The sequence below is a fragment of the Acomys russatus genome, chromosome 31 (genome assembly GCF_903995435.1).
Source record: "Acomys russatus chromosome 31, mAcoRus1.1, whole genome shotgun sequence".
In the NCBI taxonomy this organism is placed as follows: Eukaryota; Metazoa; Chordata; class Mammalia; order Rodentia; family Muridae; genus Acomys; species Acomys russatus.
This window is the reverse complement of record NC_067167.1, coordinates 1,247,673-1,262,441: the sequence shown is the minus strand read 5'-3', so window position 1 is coordinate 1,262,441 and position 14,769 is coordinate 1,247,673. Positions and strand designations below refer to the sequence as shown.

The window sequence follows — 14,769 nt, the reverse complement described above, 5'->3', positions numbered from 1 at the left end:
CTCAGGCCCCTCAAGAAGAGGCAGGGGATGGGGCAGCACAGCACCTGCCCGTCGGCTTGCTTTGGAGGGGGCTGTATAACGCGGCACCGCTCACCCCCCCCCCCCCCCCCCCCCCGGGCCAACTAGGGGCCTAAGTGCCTAAGGAGGTGCCAACTGCACCAGGGACTGGGAAGGTAGCCAGCCGGGCTAGGGCCACCCACAGGCTGGGTGTGCCTAGGGCGGGGCCTCCGTGGGAGCAGGTGGTGCCCGCCTCTTCCCACAGCCTGAGGGGTGGGGCAGGGGGCCTCAAAGGGAGGGCCTGTCCTGGCTGGTGGTCAGGGTGCTGAGCTTGGCCAGCAGTTCCAGCCACACCCACCATTTCTTGCCCTACTCCTACCCTTCCCACCCACCCTGGCAAGCGCTGCCCCAACCACCAGCCGGCATGAATTCCACCCATTTTCGCCCGAGTGCCTCTGGAGGCCTAGCACAGGAACCCCAGGCAGGGGTGGGGAGGGTCTTGGCTTTGTGCTATGCAGTTAGAAATGAGAGCACTCTGTTGTTTCCTGGTATTTAATGGAGACAGGCCAGGGCAATCTGACTGTCCAGGTGTCTCTGAGGGGGAATGGGGGCAGCTGGGGATACCAGGCTGGGGGAACTCTGGGAAGACCTCCATGACCTACAGGCCGGCACCAGGAAGCTTCGAGCCAGCAGCTGGAGCACTGCTGCCCCCTGGTGGCAACTTCAGCAGCAACCAGCTGCACAGCCTCCAGGAACAGTTTTCATCTGCCTGGACCTGCCTCAGTTTCCCTGCAGGTGACAGGCATGCACTGCCTACTCCAGGGCCTTCACCAGGGCCTCGTTGGCCTCAATACGGATCTGGATCTCGGCCCGTGCTGCCTCGTCCGCCGCGCCTGACAGTTCTGACCGTGCCTTTTCCAAGTTGGCCTGCGCAGCCTGCAGAGGAGTGGGCCAGGGTGAGGGCCAGGCAGGACCAACGCGCTGTACACCGTCACATTCCTGCAAGGTGGCCCTCCCCCTGCAGTCAGGACACTGTGAGCAACAACTGCCCCCACCCCGAGCCTCATGTTTCCCCATCCACCACTCACCCCCAGGTCCAGCATGTCCAGTGTCACAGCCTCTTCTGCCAGTAGCTGTACTGAGGAGTCTGCGTTCACAGTGACCGAGCCGCTGCTCACTATGGTGGGGAGACGGCACAGTGACTGCTCATGATGGAAGAAGGAAGGCCTGCACGGCCTCTGCCTCCCCAGTGTGCTCAGGGTCACCTGTCCAGAGTAACCCTGTTAGACTGGGGCTGCCACCCAGCCTCTGGGGAGGCACAGCTGGTACTGTGCTTGCCTGGCATGGACAAGGCCCTGGGTTCGATCCCCAGGCAACAGAAACCAGGTGTGGTGATACAGAAGGTGGGAGGTGGGAGATCGGGAATACAAAGTCAGCCTGGGCTGCAGAAGACCCTGCGTTGATTTGTTTTCTTTGGTTTTGAGACAGGGTGTCTATGTGTAGCCCTGGCTGTCCTGGTCTCCCTTTTTAGAGCAGGCTGGCCGCAAACTCAGAGACCCTCCTGCCTCTGCCTCCCGAGTGCTGGGATCACAGGCGTGCGCCACCCTGCAGGCTGAGGCCCTGCTCTGAGATAGGAAACAACAAAGGAAACTGAAGGGGCTACACAGCCAGCTTGACAGAAAGGAGCTCCCACTACGGCGGAGAAGGACCAGCAGTCAGGGAAAGCCACCACATCAGACCACAGTGCCTGCGATCCTCATGCTGGGCAGCAGAGGCCTAGGCATGGCTGTGGTTCTCTGGCCAGCCTGCCTACCCAAAAAGATGGCGAACAACAGGTTCACTCTTGCGACGGAACTAAGACAAACAACACCAGTGTCCTTTGTGAGTGCGCACGTGTGCACACTGTGGCAGTTCTGGCACTTGCCCATACATAACCAGATAGAACAGAGAGAGGGCTGGGGGCTGGCTTGGCTAGAATCCCCTGCCTAGAAAGCTGCTCACAGTCCTGGGCTCCGTCCTCAGTACTGCTACATACCGAGCTATGAGAGAACACAGACACGCCCCTAGAGAAAGGGTGATGCGAGGAGTGAGCCCAGCCTGCAAACACTGACTCCCTCCTCAATGCACTGTCCTACTGCAGCCTGGCTCCTCCACACACCTGCCTCTGCAGCTCAGGCGAGCTCAGCTGCTCACCTCCCTCCGTACCCCCAAGGACCACATTTTCATGCTGGCACGCTGCTCAAGCCCCCTGCGCTGTGGGGCCCGGAGTCTGCGCACCCTGGGCCACACTCACCAAAGTACTTCGTTGTGGTGCCATCTTCGGCATGGACCACCACCAGCCCAGGCCGTAGAACCTGTAGTGTGGGCACATGGGACGCCAAGATGCCAAAGGCTCCAGTCAGCGTGGGCACATCCACCTGCCGGACGTTGGCACCATCAAAGAACACCTGTCGAAAGAGTACAATGTGGGGTGGGGAACACCCTGTGCCACGGAGGATGGCGCCTTCCTGTCGTACAGCGGGCACACGGAGGACATGGAAGCTGCTCAGCACTGCCGTTAGCCTCAGCTTGCTCGCCTGTGGAGTGGGACGCCTGTGTCTAAGGAGTGCCTGCATGACTAGGCGGGCCTCTGGCTTGGCCCCTGGGATTGGCTTCTTAACGAAGGGGTTTCTGTGAAACCCTAAGGCTGTCCTACCCACTCAGGAAGCCGACAGGCTCAGTGGCACACCTCTGTAATCTCAGCTTTCGGGAGGCAGAGGCAGATGGATCTCTGTGAGTTGGAGGCCAGCCTGGTCTATAAAGGGAGTCCAGGACAGCCAAGGCCACAAAAAAAAAAAAAAAAAAAAAAAAGAAAGAAAGAAAGAAAGAAAGAAAGAAAAAGTACATGGCCAACCAAGGTTTAAGAATAGGCCAGGTGTAAACTGGTAAAAAAAACAAAACCCTGGCTGGGGTCTGTACAGTAAAAGTGATGGGTTTTGGGTCCAGGTGAACCCAATGGGGCAGGGAGCCTGGGTCAGTCCCAGAGGACCCCAACAGTAGTCAGGCTCCTGTTTAGAGACCAGGTCACCCTTCAGTGGCAGGATCTGGGTCCATGCAATCCCCAAGAAGAGCTCCAGGTTTGGGTACCGGTGACTCCTACATGGGCAACATTTTGGGGACTCCCCTATGAGTAAGAACGCGGATCCACATGAACCCCAAGGGTCTGTGGTCCATATGAATCCTGGGGTCCGGGTGACACTACCTAAGCCTTCGGTGGAGGCTGTGGTTCCTATGAACCTCAGGGACAAGACCTACAATAGAATACATGTGACAATCTAAGGATGGGGCCTGGGTGACCTCCACCATGGTGTGGGACACCCCGAACAGCAGGTCCCGTGGTCCAGGCGACACCCTTCCGTGGGCAAAATCTGGGGACGAGAACAGGTGACCCTCCCCGGCCCCCCCCCCCAACAGGGTGGACTCTTAAGTTCAGGTGACACGGCCTTAGGGGTGGGGCATGAAGTTTCAGCGGGCACAGAGGTCCGGCCCGGGGGTCCAGGTGACCCTATGCAAGATCGGGACCGCGGAGGTCCATGCGGCCCCGTGGGGATGGAACTTGAGACCCAATACAAGTGACCCCCACCATGGGTCAAGTCAGGGGCTGGGCGACCCCGGGGGGGCTCGAGTTCGCACCTGCGTCGGCGAAGCGAAGGTGAAGGACATCTGTCCGGGCCCGGCGACGGGGGCAGGTGCGGCGGCGGCCTCGGCGTAGGCACGCGCCTGCAGCACCAGGCGGCGCAGGCCCGGGCGGCGAAGCAGTGCGGCAGGCAGCATGGCGACGGGAGCGTCCGTGTATCTCCCGAGGCGCGGACAGCGGACACAGAGACAGCGAGGCGGCCTTGAGGGAGGGCGAGGAGGACGACGCGCGGGGCCTTCTGGGAGGCGCAGTTCCCACAAGTACGCACGCGCGCGCCTACGAGTTTCTGTAGGCGGCGCGCGACGCGGAACGCACTAAGCATTCTGGGAGGTGTAGTTTGCCTCAGCCCCTTGCCCCTAGGGGATGCCTAGGTGTAGGATGCTCCTAGACCTTGCGAGTCATTCTGGGAGTTGTAGTTTTCCTCGTCTTCAACCTAGAAACGCTGTCCCGGGGTTAGACTGTCTGCAATCAGACACCTGCCCTCTGGAGGGTACGAATGCTCTGAAGGGATGCCCTCTTGATGACAGGCGCTGACCAGTGTAGGGCGCTTACTGAGCATTCGAGGTCAAAAGAAGTAACCTGTTGGGAGAAAAGAATTAACATTTAGACTAGCAGCCAGGTGTCAATGCACTCTCGCAATCCCAGCACTCGGGAGGCTGCCGGGAGGAGGATCACCGAGTTCTGCGACATACAGTAAGAAGTGCGCAACAGCATACCTTAAAAAAAAAAAATCAAATATAATCGGAACTCTCCGGAGACACGGGCAAGCGGGGTTCGTGAGTTTGAGACCAGCCACCTGCACATAGTGGGGATAAATAAACATTTCAGGATGGGTGCTGGGGCGAGGTCGCGCCAGGAAGAGCTTACTGAGCGGCACGCACTCGGAGGACGGCAGAGGGCGCGCGAAGCCCGGGGACGTGCTTGCTTTTCTCTGCAGTCCCCTCCCTGCGGGCCTCCGCCCCCGCGCGCTACTGACGCAGGAGCGCGTGCGCGGGCGGCAAAGGTGCCCCGCTGACGTCAGCCAAGTCTGCGCAGCCTCGCTCTCGCCCATGACGTCAACACCCTGCCCCCGCACTCACGCAGGTTCCAGCCTCCGCACGGCTCTTTATTCCCACCCCCGACCCCCCCATGTAGGCTCACGGAAAATGCAGGGTTAGAGTTGGGGGGGGGGCAAACAGTAGGAAAGCTTGACCTAAGGACGCAATGTCGGACCTTAGATGGGCAGCTGGCAGCTAAGAGGGTCCTAGTCACTCTCGAACCAGGGTCTCGATTTAAGTGTAATTCTTTTTGAGATTCTCCAAGCTTGCCCAATAGCCAGCTGTCCTTGCCTCAGTCAAGCTCCGTGAGAGACATCACAGTCTGGTTATTATCTCCCTGGGCAGTGGGAGAAGCCCCACTCCCTTCCTCAGGTGTGTCCTGCACTCACGCACACACGCCAGACCCAGGCCCCCCACATCTACCCAATGCTCCATGAAGCAAGGACCCCAACCTAGGATATGCCTGTCCTGTGTTCCCACCTGACGTGGCCACTGTGCCTTACCAGACCAGACAAGTGTTCTTTAAAACCTAAGCCTAGGGTGTTTGGAGAGCCGGCTCCGCAGTTAGTAAAGCGCTGCCCAGCGCCCATGTGGGGCGGCTCGCAGCTGCCTGTAGCTCGGGCTTAACTGGTGACTTAACGCCTGAGCTTGAAGCCAACCTGGTCAGTTTCTCTAGTGACTTGCTGGCCAGCGGAGCAGACTGAGTCTCTGTGTCAAAATCCTCTTCACTGAAAAGGAGGTTGGCGTCCTGGAGATCCTATAAGCCACTACCTCGATCGCTTTGACTGTGGGGCAGAACAGGGAAGAAGCAGGAAGGGCCTGGGGGCGTAGGCTCCTGGAATGGGACAGACCCCAGCACCGACAGGAAGGGAAACAGAAGTGACTGCAAAGCAAGGCGGGTGCCTGGAACGGGTCATTCTAAATAGACCTCTATGAACGCAAGTTAAGTTCTTACTGCGTTCATTTAGTTAGTGGGCACCCTGAGATGGAACATGGGTCTTTGGGCACCTTTACCGAAGGCACCATTACCTGCTGAGCTATTTCAGCAGACCTTATTTTGTTTGAGAGACGATCGCACGCAGCTCGAACTGGCCTAGAATTCTGTCTAGCTGAGGTTGGCCTTGCAGCCCTGATCCAGCAGATTTCCCCTTCCAAATGGGGGTGTGCACCATCACACAACCAGTTTTGCGTGCAAGTTCCGAGAAGGTGTGGGACAGCATTGGATATCTGGTGGACCCATCCACGAAAAGCAGACATGTTGCGGGTAAGAAGGGGTATGTACCTAGACATCATGGCTTGTAGACCAGGAGGACCCACAGACTGGAATTGCACAGCAGGAGTTGCAGGTGAGAAACTAGACAGCCCAGGGTCCCCAAGACTCGAGAGACCCTTGTTAGGCTAGGGGCGCAGTGCGCCCCGCCCGCACCAGGTTCCCGGACACCGCAGCCCCAGGTAGACCGAGTCGTGCAGGGATGTGGGGGGCGGGGCCGCGCGGCCGCGGGAGGGGGCGCCGCGAGCTCAGGCTCCGCCCCCCGCCCCCGCCGGAAGGGAAGGGGAGGCGGTGGCCAGAGCGCAGCGAGCCAGACGCGGCGGCGAGAGCGGCGGGGGCGGCCAGGCTGCTGGACCGGGCGGCTACCGGGTATACCGAGCCAGGGGCCGGAGCGGGCTCACCGCCAACGCGATCACGTGCGCGGCCCCTCCTCTCTGGCGCGCCTCCCCCGCGCGCCGCTCTCTCCATTCATAAATTCTCCGCCGGCTCCGCGGCCACCGAGCTCCAGAGCCAACCGGGAGCGCCGTGCATCCGCCGCCCGCCCTCCCGCCGCCCATGGGCCGCACGCCCCGGCGCTGAGGTAGGCGCGGCGGGCCTTGGCGACCGGGCCGGGCGGGGACGGGAGGGCGGATGCGCGCGGCCGGGGGATGGCGACCAGCTCCAGGGCCCTCCCTGACCCACCAGTCCTGTCGCGCGCGTGGCTCCGGGGAGGGAGCGGAGCGTGGGAACGGCCTGAGCCGCCCTGCACCCCGCCCACCGTCTGCAGCCCGGAGGGGGAGCCCGCCCTCTGCCTCAGTTTACTCTAGTGACAGGGCGAGAGCAATGTCGCTTTGGCCTCTTGCCTCCTCATGAGCCCAGCACCGGGTTCGCTGTGCTTTCTGGCACTGTATCCTACTGGGGGGGGGGGCGAGGGACGTCCTGTGGGGACCCCTAATCTAGGCTCGCGTTCTCGCTGGCCCTTACGACCCCACCTTCCTCGCCCTGGGTCTCTAGCCATCTTCCTCTTCACCTCTCATCATAGTCATCCCCATGCCCCACCCCCTCCAGCCTGAACTCATTTTCCGACCTACATATGCGCCCCTTGCCACCCGCCAAAATTGATGCCCTCTGTCCTCTGCCTCAGAGTGCTGAGGACACGTAGCCTTCCTAGGGGCGCATTCGTTTATTCAGCCTCCCTCCGCCTCCCCCGCCCCCCACTAGTGCCACTCCTCCACCGTTCAATACGAAAAAACAGGACGCTGGAGCCTGCGGGCTCTTCTTCCGTGGGAAAGGGTTTTGGGTGCTCACGCTCGGTGTGGGAACTAGGGATGGCTGGCCAGATCGGTCCCTATCACTCCAGAGCCATCTTCATTCCCGGAGTGAGTCAGGTGCAATTTTAAACAGCCCCTTCCTGAAATTTTCTCCCCACCCCCACCCCACGATGTACCATAGCCTCAATTTCCCCACGCTCCTGGCAAAGGCCTGGTGGAGCAGCCATCTTGGCCCCATCTCGGGGCGCCCCCGTGGGCGTCCTCCCCCGCGCCCCGCCCGCCTCCCTCTGCCTGGCAACCAGCCCCCCCCCCCCCTGCGCGGCCCTGCGCACCGTCGCCATGGGAACCAGATTTTTCAGGCCAGGAACAGATGAGCGTCTTTTGTCCTTTCCACTCCCACCAGTGTGGGGCACAGGGACCTTTTCCTCTGGTGTCGTGACTGGGGCGGGGCGGGGGTGTGAGTTACTGGTGCAGCCTCTCCCGCACCTCAGGTGCGCTGTCTTCAATTCCTTTTCTGTGCCCTGAGACCCTGAGACACTCAGGACATCTGGGATGTCGCCTGAGTGCTGTGAAGGCTTCGCGGCACCATTCCTCCAAGGGTGCTTAACCTTTCCTGGGCATGGCTGCGTTACCTTGCTGGGCCGGCCACACCGGCCAGCCTGGTGGCTGGGATGTGGGAGACCCACACTTACACACACACACACACACACACACACACACACACACACAGAGAGAGAGAGAGAGAGAGAGAGAGAGAGAGAGAGAGAGAGAGAGAGAGAGAGAGAGATCTCCCTGCGCACGCGTGATGCCACTTTGGATGTATTAAAGATGGCGAAAGAGAGGTCCTGGGGAAAAAAAAGCCCTGGCTGCAGGCGCCTTTGGGGGATGGGAGGTGTGTGTGTGTAGGGGGGGCCAGCTCACATTGACGCGGCCCCACCTGTGCATGAGTCACCCAGTGACGGCTGTTGCTGCTGCAGCACGGGGATGCAGGGGGCTGACTTGCAGGGGCTCCTGTTGGGAGGGGCAGGCAGAGCCGAACCTGAGCTGGCTCTGTGCCCTACCTGTAGCCTCAAAATGCAGCCCACGGCCACCATGGCCACAGCGGCCGCCACTACTGCCACCGTTGCCCTGACGACTTCGTGGGAAAACGTCACCAGCCGCCCCACGGTGGGTGACTCCTGGAGGCTGGGGGTAGGAGTGGGATGGAAACTCCCCTCCCTGCAATGGAGTCCTAACACCCCCGGTCCTGCGCACTCATCCCCTCACACCCACCCAGGCCGAGCCTGACCCCATCTTGGACAACTATGTGCTGCTGGTGGTGGTGATGTCGCTGTTCGTCGGGGGCACGCTGGTGGTGCTGTCTGGCGTTCTTCTACTCTGCAAACGCTGCTGGGAGGTGCACCAGCGCTTCAACAGGTGCATGCCTTGGAAACCTCCTGGCGACGCGCCCAGGTGCGCCTGCAGAGCCTCAGAAGTGAGGATCCCCATCCAGGCTCACCCTTCGCCTTCCCCCCCCCCCTTCAGGGCCATGGACGAAGCAGAGAAGACCACCACTACCTACCTGGACAACGGCACCCACCCTATACAAGGTGAGGGGCCCGCGCGGCCTGCAGCACCCCTCGCTGCACTTGATTGTGCCTCCCGCCGCGCCCCGCCCCTCGGCCCCCTGCCCGCCCCCTCGGGCCGCCTGACGGTCTGTCTGTCTGTCTCCCCCACCAGACTGGGCGCAGTTCGAGTCCGACTCATCTCTGTTTCCTTAACGCCCAGGCGTAGGTGCGCACAGGCGCGTGCTGAGAGCGAGTGAGTGTGTGAGCGGATGAGCGAGTGCCCGCCGCCCCGCCCCGCCCGCCCCGTCCTGCCCTCACTCGGCCCGCGCCCCCCTCCCGGCCCACCCCCTCCCAGCGGCCTGCCTGGCAGCAAGACACGCGCGGCCCACCCCGGGCCCACCCTCTCTTGGCTCTCCTCACAGACCCCGACTGCAGGGGGGAAGACCCGGAGGGACAGGACACCGAGACAGAGCGCTTCCTAGCCACCAGCTCCACCGGCCGCCGCGTGTCCTTCAACGAGGCTGCCCTGTTCGAACAGAGCCGCAAGGCTCAGGACAAGGGCCGCCGGTGAGGGAAGTCAGGGGGAGGTCACAGCTGCTGGTGCGGAGAACTGGGGGCCCTGGCCCGGGTCTCTTGGTATGGGCCGGCAGGGTGGATAGTAGAGTAAATACCGATGTTGAGGTCCAAGCATTCAAGACCAGCACACTGCAGGATGAGACAGCAGGATTACTAGACTTGTTTTTTAAACGAGGTTTTTATTTATATGTATTTGCGGGGCGCGCGTATGTACACCTAAGTCCAAGTGCCCGCGGAGGCCAGAAGAGGGCGTCAGATCTCCTCGGAGCTAGAGTTACTGGTGGTTCTGAGCGCCCCAGTATGGGCGCTGCAAGAGCAGTTAAGTGCTCCTCAGCCTGTGCCATCGCTCCACTCCTGATTGCTACAAATCTGAGACCTGATTGGTCTGCATAGAAAATACCAGGCCAGCCATGGGTGTGTTTCAAGACCTGCCTTTAAAAAGAACACCAGGCTTGGTAGTCCATGTGTGGAAAGCCGGCAGGTGCTCAGCTGAGGCAAGACGATTGCTGCAAAGTTCAAGGCCAACCCCTGCTAACAAAAACAAATCCACAAACAAAAACATTCATTCCAGCACAGGACGCAGAGGCAGGCAGATCTCTGTGAGTTCAAGGCCAGCCTGGTTTACAAAGTGAGTCCAGGATAGCCAGGGTTACGCAGAGAAACCCTGTCTCGAAAAAACAACAACAAAACAAAACAGAAACCGCACACAAAAAAGAGGGGATGTTTAGTGTGGCAGGTGGATAGTCTAGGAGTTCAAGGCCAACCTGGTTGATATAGAGAGACCCTGTCTCAAAAAAGAAGCAAAGACCTGCCATCCCAGCACTTGAGAAATGGAGGCAGGAGAACCAGAAGCTCAGTCATCCCTGAACAGGGTGTTAAAGACCTGCCTGTCGGAATGCTAAAGTAAATCTTAGGCTAGGGACTGCCAAGGGCTGACTGTTGGGGTTCCCAACATAGGTACACCCTGACAGAGGGGGACTTCCATCACCTCAAGAATGCCCGCCTCACCCACCTCCACCTGCCGCCCCTCAAAATCGCTACTATCCATGAGTGTGATTCTGGCGAGGCCAGCGCAGCGCCCACACCCCACCCAGCTACCGCCCCAAAGGACAGCTTGGCTATTTTCCAGGTGAGGGTCACCGTTGCAGCTAGCTCTGGTCCTCCGCCAGGTGGGGGTGGGTACAAAGGGTCCAAGTAGGTACCAAATAGGGTCCTGGCCGTCTAGCATGGGGAGGTGGGCTGTCCCCCTCGCCTGTCTGGACTCTGTGTCACTCTGTCCTCCCCTGACTTCTCTGTTGCACAGCCCCCTGGGAAGGCCCTCACTGGCCGCTCAGTGGGCCCCAGCTCTGCCCTGCCAGGTGATCCCTACAACTCCGTGGACCTGTCCGAGATCAGCCCTTCGGCCTCCAGTGACTCTGGAGAGAGCACCTCGGTGAGGGTTCCCTCTGGTTCCCCCACGGCCATCCCAAGATCGAGGTCACCTTCTCTCTCAGAACCACTCACTCCCAGAATTCCCTGTAAGAGCCAGGCGGGTGGGAAGGGCAGATGAGCACCTCCTCGCTCCAGAGGAGAAAGCTTCCAGAGGGTTCCAACCCCATGAGAGACAAGCTACAAGGATGGCAGCGCTAGCCTGACAGAGGAGGCTGTTAGAAGGGGGGTGACTGCGGGCTGGCTCGGGGAGGGGACTCCAGGCCGGACAGTCATCTGTGCAACCCTCCCCCTGCCCCCTCCAGTTAGATGCAGGTGCACGAGGGGCCAAGGCCGCTGGGCCTGGGCCTGAGACCGCACCCGGGGAGATGGGTACAAGCTCCACAGGGGCGGGCACTGTGCTGCAGTTCTTCACGCGGCTCCGCCGCCATGCCAGCCTGGATGGGGCCAGCCCCTACTTCAAGGTCAAGAAATGGAAGCTGGAGCCGAGCCAGAGAGCATCCAGTCTGGACACGAGAGGTAAGGCGCCCCAGAGTGACCATGACCTCTAGTGGCCATCTTCATGAGGCCAAGCAAGTGGCCAGGAGTCCCCAGGGCCTGAATGCCTCTAGGAAGCCTGTCAGTTGTCCCTGGTGATCAAAGGCAGGGTGCTCAGGGCCTGTGTGCACGGATGTGGGTGCGGTGCTCACCTTTATCAGTATGCCAGTGGTCCCCGGTTTCCCTGGAGCGCCACCCAGCTCCGTTGACTTATATGGACAGGTCACGGGGGTGGGGTAGAAGATCTCTCTAGCTATGAGGCCCTGGTAGGTTTCCCTCACCAGCGTGGAGGTCACATCCCAGTACTTGGGAGAGCAGAGGCAAGGGGATGGGAACTCAGAGCCAGCTTCAGCCTAGCCGTGAGTTTGAGGCTAGCCGTGGCTACATGAGAGCCTATCTCCAAAAAAGGAGGGGAAGGGGGCGTGGTGGACTAATTTTAGGATCTATTTTGAGAAGTTGTCTCATTGTGTAGCTGGCGGCCTGCCCCTAAACTCCTAGGAACCCTCTTGAGTCCTGGGGATTGCAGGCATGGGCATACCCAGCTGGCCTCCCTTCCCCACATCTGATAAGGCCCTAGGCAGTGACAGTTTGGGTTTTGTGGCAACAGAGTAGCTTTCATTTGCAAATGAGTATGGATTGGTCCACTAAAGCTATTTGCAGAAACAGGTGGCCAGTGACTCCTTGGTGCTGGCTTCCCAGTAGTGGCAGAGGGCATGTGCCCTTTCCCGGGACCTGTTGACTGCCCTGGTGAGAAAGCACCTGGGCTCTGAGACCAGACGGTGGAGATCAGCCACAGGCCAGTGTGGCAGCCCAGAACCTGTTTGCTGGGTAGCTCCCACCCCACCTGGCCGGCTGGAAGTTCTGTTTGGGGAAGATTCTGGCTACTGGCCAGGAGCTGGGGCAGGGGTGGAGTAGTTTCTCCAAGCTTCCCAGGCCAGGGTGCAGCCTCCAGGCAGCACCTTTATGAGCCCCCAAAAACAACACCCCCCCCCCACTTCCCTGTCTCCTGCTTCAGAGAGAGCTGGGCGGTGCTAAACCACCAGATGTCACTTCTCATGGCTACACCTGTCCAGCCAGGGCTCTGGGCTGCACACACACACCCCCACGCCCCGGGGGTGGGGTATCTTTTTCCACACATGCCTGATTTCTGGTCCTGGCCTCAGTTTCTTTGACTGACGGACTTCCCCATCACTACAGGTTCCCCAAAGCGGCACCACTTTCAGCGGCAGCGGGCAGCCAGTGAGAGCATGGAGCAGGAGGGGGACGTCCCCCACGCAGATTTCATTCAGTACATTGCCAGCGCCGGAGACTCGGTGGCCTTCCCACCCCCCCGCCCCTTTCTGGCCAGCCCCACCAGCCCGCCCCCCACTCTCGGCAGGTATTTTTCAGTAGATAGAGGTGCTAAGGGTGAGCCTGTGGGCCCCTGCCCTGCCCCATCCCCCATAGGTGGCCCGGGGACTGCCCTCCTGGCCCTGTGGACACGAACTCGAGTCACCTTGGCCACTTCATGGGGGCCACCTCTCCAGCGCAGACCAGAGGAGGAGGAGGAGGGAAGCAGGGAGAGACTGGGTAAGGGTAGGTGGGCAGTTGATGGCCCCAGGGTCTCCAAGATGGAACACCCACCTGAGCAGGGCGGCAGGCTTGGGCCTACCCTGTCCCTGCCTATTTGTGGCCGACTCCGAGGCCTGAAGGGCTCCTCGGTGGTCCCAGTGTCCCTTCTGCCTGGCTGCACCCCCGATGAGTGTCTGACCACTCGCAGGGGCCTTGGTAACTGCTTCTATCAGAAGTAGCTTCCCTCCCCAACCCCAAAACAAGTCTCCCAAATGGTAGTACCACTGGGATAACAGGCTGAGTGAGGCCTTGGAGACTTGGGGGAGGGGGTGACCCTTGGCCTCAGGGATTCCCACCTGGCCAGATCTAGGACGAGGGGCCGATTTGGGGTCTAGTTTAGGCCCATTCCCTTGAGTCCACCCTGCACATCAATGTACCTAGGAGCGGCCAGTCCTCCGTGGGAGCCCCTCCGTGTCCACAGTCCCTAATAACAAACCAGTGGCCTGGCCAGCAGGGCAGGGCAATGCCTGCAGGCTCTGACCACGTGGGCCTGGCCTTGCAGGCTAGAGGCGGCTGAGGAAACGGGAGGAGCGAGCCCCGAGACTCCCCCAGAGCATGGCATCAGTTTGGGGCCCGAGCATGCGCAGCAGCAGGACCCGCAGCAAGAGCAGGACGCCGAGCATGCGCAGTGCAGCTACCGTGACCTGTGGAGCCTTCGCGCTTCGCTCGAGCTCCACGCGGCCACTGCGTCGGACCACAGCAGCAGCGGCAATGACCGCGACTCGGTGCGCAGCGGCGACAGCTCGGGCTCCGGCTCTGGGGGTGGTGGCACTGCCCCCGCCTTCCCGCCCCCTCCCGAGTCTCCGCCTGCTTTGCGACCTAAGGACAGCGAGGCCCGTCGCCTGCTGCAGATGGACAGCGGGTATGCGAGCATCGAGGGCCGCGGGGCGGGCGACGAAGCCAACGAACTTCCTGTGCCAGCCCGCAGCCCTCCCCGCAGCCCGCGAGCCTGGCCACGCAGGCCGCGCCGCGATTACAGCATCGATGAGAAGACGGACGCGCTTTTCCACGAGTTCCTGCGCCACGACCCGCATTTCGACGACGCCCCGCGGCACCGCGCACGTGCGCATCCTCACACCCATGCGCGGAAGCAGTGGCAACAGCGAGGCCGGCAACACAGCGACCCGGGCGGCTCGCGCGTGGCTACCCCCCCTGGGGCGGTGCGCCCCACTCGTGCGCCCTTGCGCCGAGGTGACAGCGTCGATTGTCCACCTGAAGGCCGAGCACTGCCGACCACCGGCGATGACCCGGCCATCCCTGTCATCGAGGAGGAGCCTGGTGGCGGAGGCGGTGGTTGCCCAGGCTCCGGGCTGTGTGTGGAACCGGCCGGGGCACTGCTGGACAAGCTGGCGGCCGGCCTCGACGAGAGACTCTTTTCTCCCCGCCTTGCTGAGCCAGTGGCCTCTTCCCCGGTGCTGATTGTCGCTGCCGCCGCCCCCACATCCCCTGACCACAGCCCGGCCTAAACTGTGAACTTGGCCCACCCACCGCTCGGCAGCTTCTCTGGCGACACTCGGGGCAGCTGCGGGAATGGTGGCGACACCGGGAGAAACCTGGGCTTGCAGTGCAAGGGCACGCGGCCTCCATCCCAAGCGCGCACAGGCGGTGTCCCCTCGGGCACTCAGCAGGGCGCAGTGGCCCCCCGAGGCACGAGGCTCCAGGACCCAGGCTCAGCTGCAGGGAGGATGAAGAGCTCGGACTTGGCAGCACCCAGCCTCTGGTCACAGAGGCGGGTGGGGCAGGTTCTGAGGTGCGCATGTGCAGCCTCCCTCCAGAACCAGCTGAATGTCCACTCGTGAGCACGTGTTGGCAGCGCCACTGCCTGCCATACGCATGCGTG

General features: G+C 61.3%; 2 protein-coding genes across 4 annotated transcripts; one reads left to right on the top strand and one right to left on the bottom strand.

Annotated features, from left to right (window-relative positions):
- Positions 1-641: 641 nt before the first annotated feature.
- On the bottom strand, positions 642-3,921 carry Atp5f1d (ATP synthase F1 subunit delta). The gene is made up of 4 exons (XM_051139763.1): positions 3,670-3,921; positions 2,291-2,444; positions 1,086-1,174; positions 642-933 (listed from the first exon to the last, which is right to left on the bottom strand). The coding sequence occupies exons 1-4, from the start codon at positions 3,808-3,810 to the stop codon at positions 811-813; spliced, it is 507 nt and encodes a 168-aa protein (XP_050995720.1). The 5' UTR covers positions 3,811-3,921; the 3' UTR covers positions 642-810.
- Positions 3,922-6,035: 2,114 nt separating this feature from the next.
- Positions 6,036-14,643, top strand: Cbarp (CACN subunit beta associated regulatory protein). Of its 3 annotated transcripts, none has more exons than XM_051172689.1 (10): positions 6,036-6,056; positions 8,298-8,397; positions 8,507-8,646; positions 8,755-8,819; positions 9,200-9,344; positions 10,311-10,482; positions 10,657-10,785; positions 11,087-11,300; positions 12,516-12,696; positions 13,432-14,643. In XM_051172689.1, the coding sequence occupies exons 2-10, from the start codon at positions 8,305-8,307 to the stop codon at positions 14,393-14,395; spliced, it is 2,103 nt and encodes a 700-aa protein (XP_051028646.1). In that variant the 5' UTR covers positions 6,036-6,056; positions 8,298-8,304; the 3' UTR covers positions 14,396-14,643. The 3 variants fall into 3 exon arrangements, with proteins under 3 accessions (XP_051028646.1, XP_051028645.1, XP_051028647.1); XM_051172688.1 differs by lacking the exon at positions 6,036-6,056 and adding an exon at positions 6,291-6,560; XM_051172690.1 differs by lacking the exon at positions 6,036-6,056 and adding an exon at positions 8,102-8,122.
- The last annotated feature ends 126 nt before the right edge of the window (positions 14,644-14,769 follow it).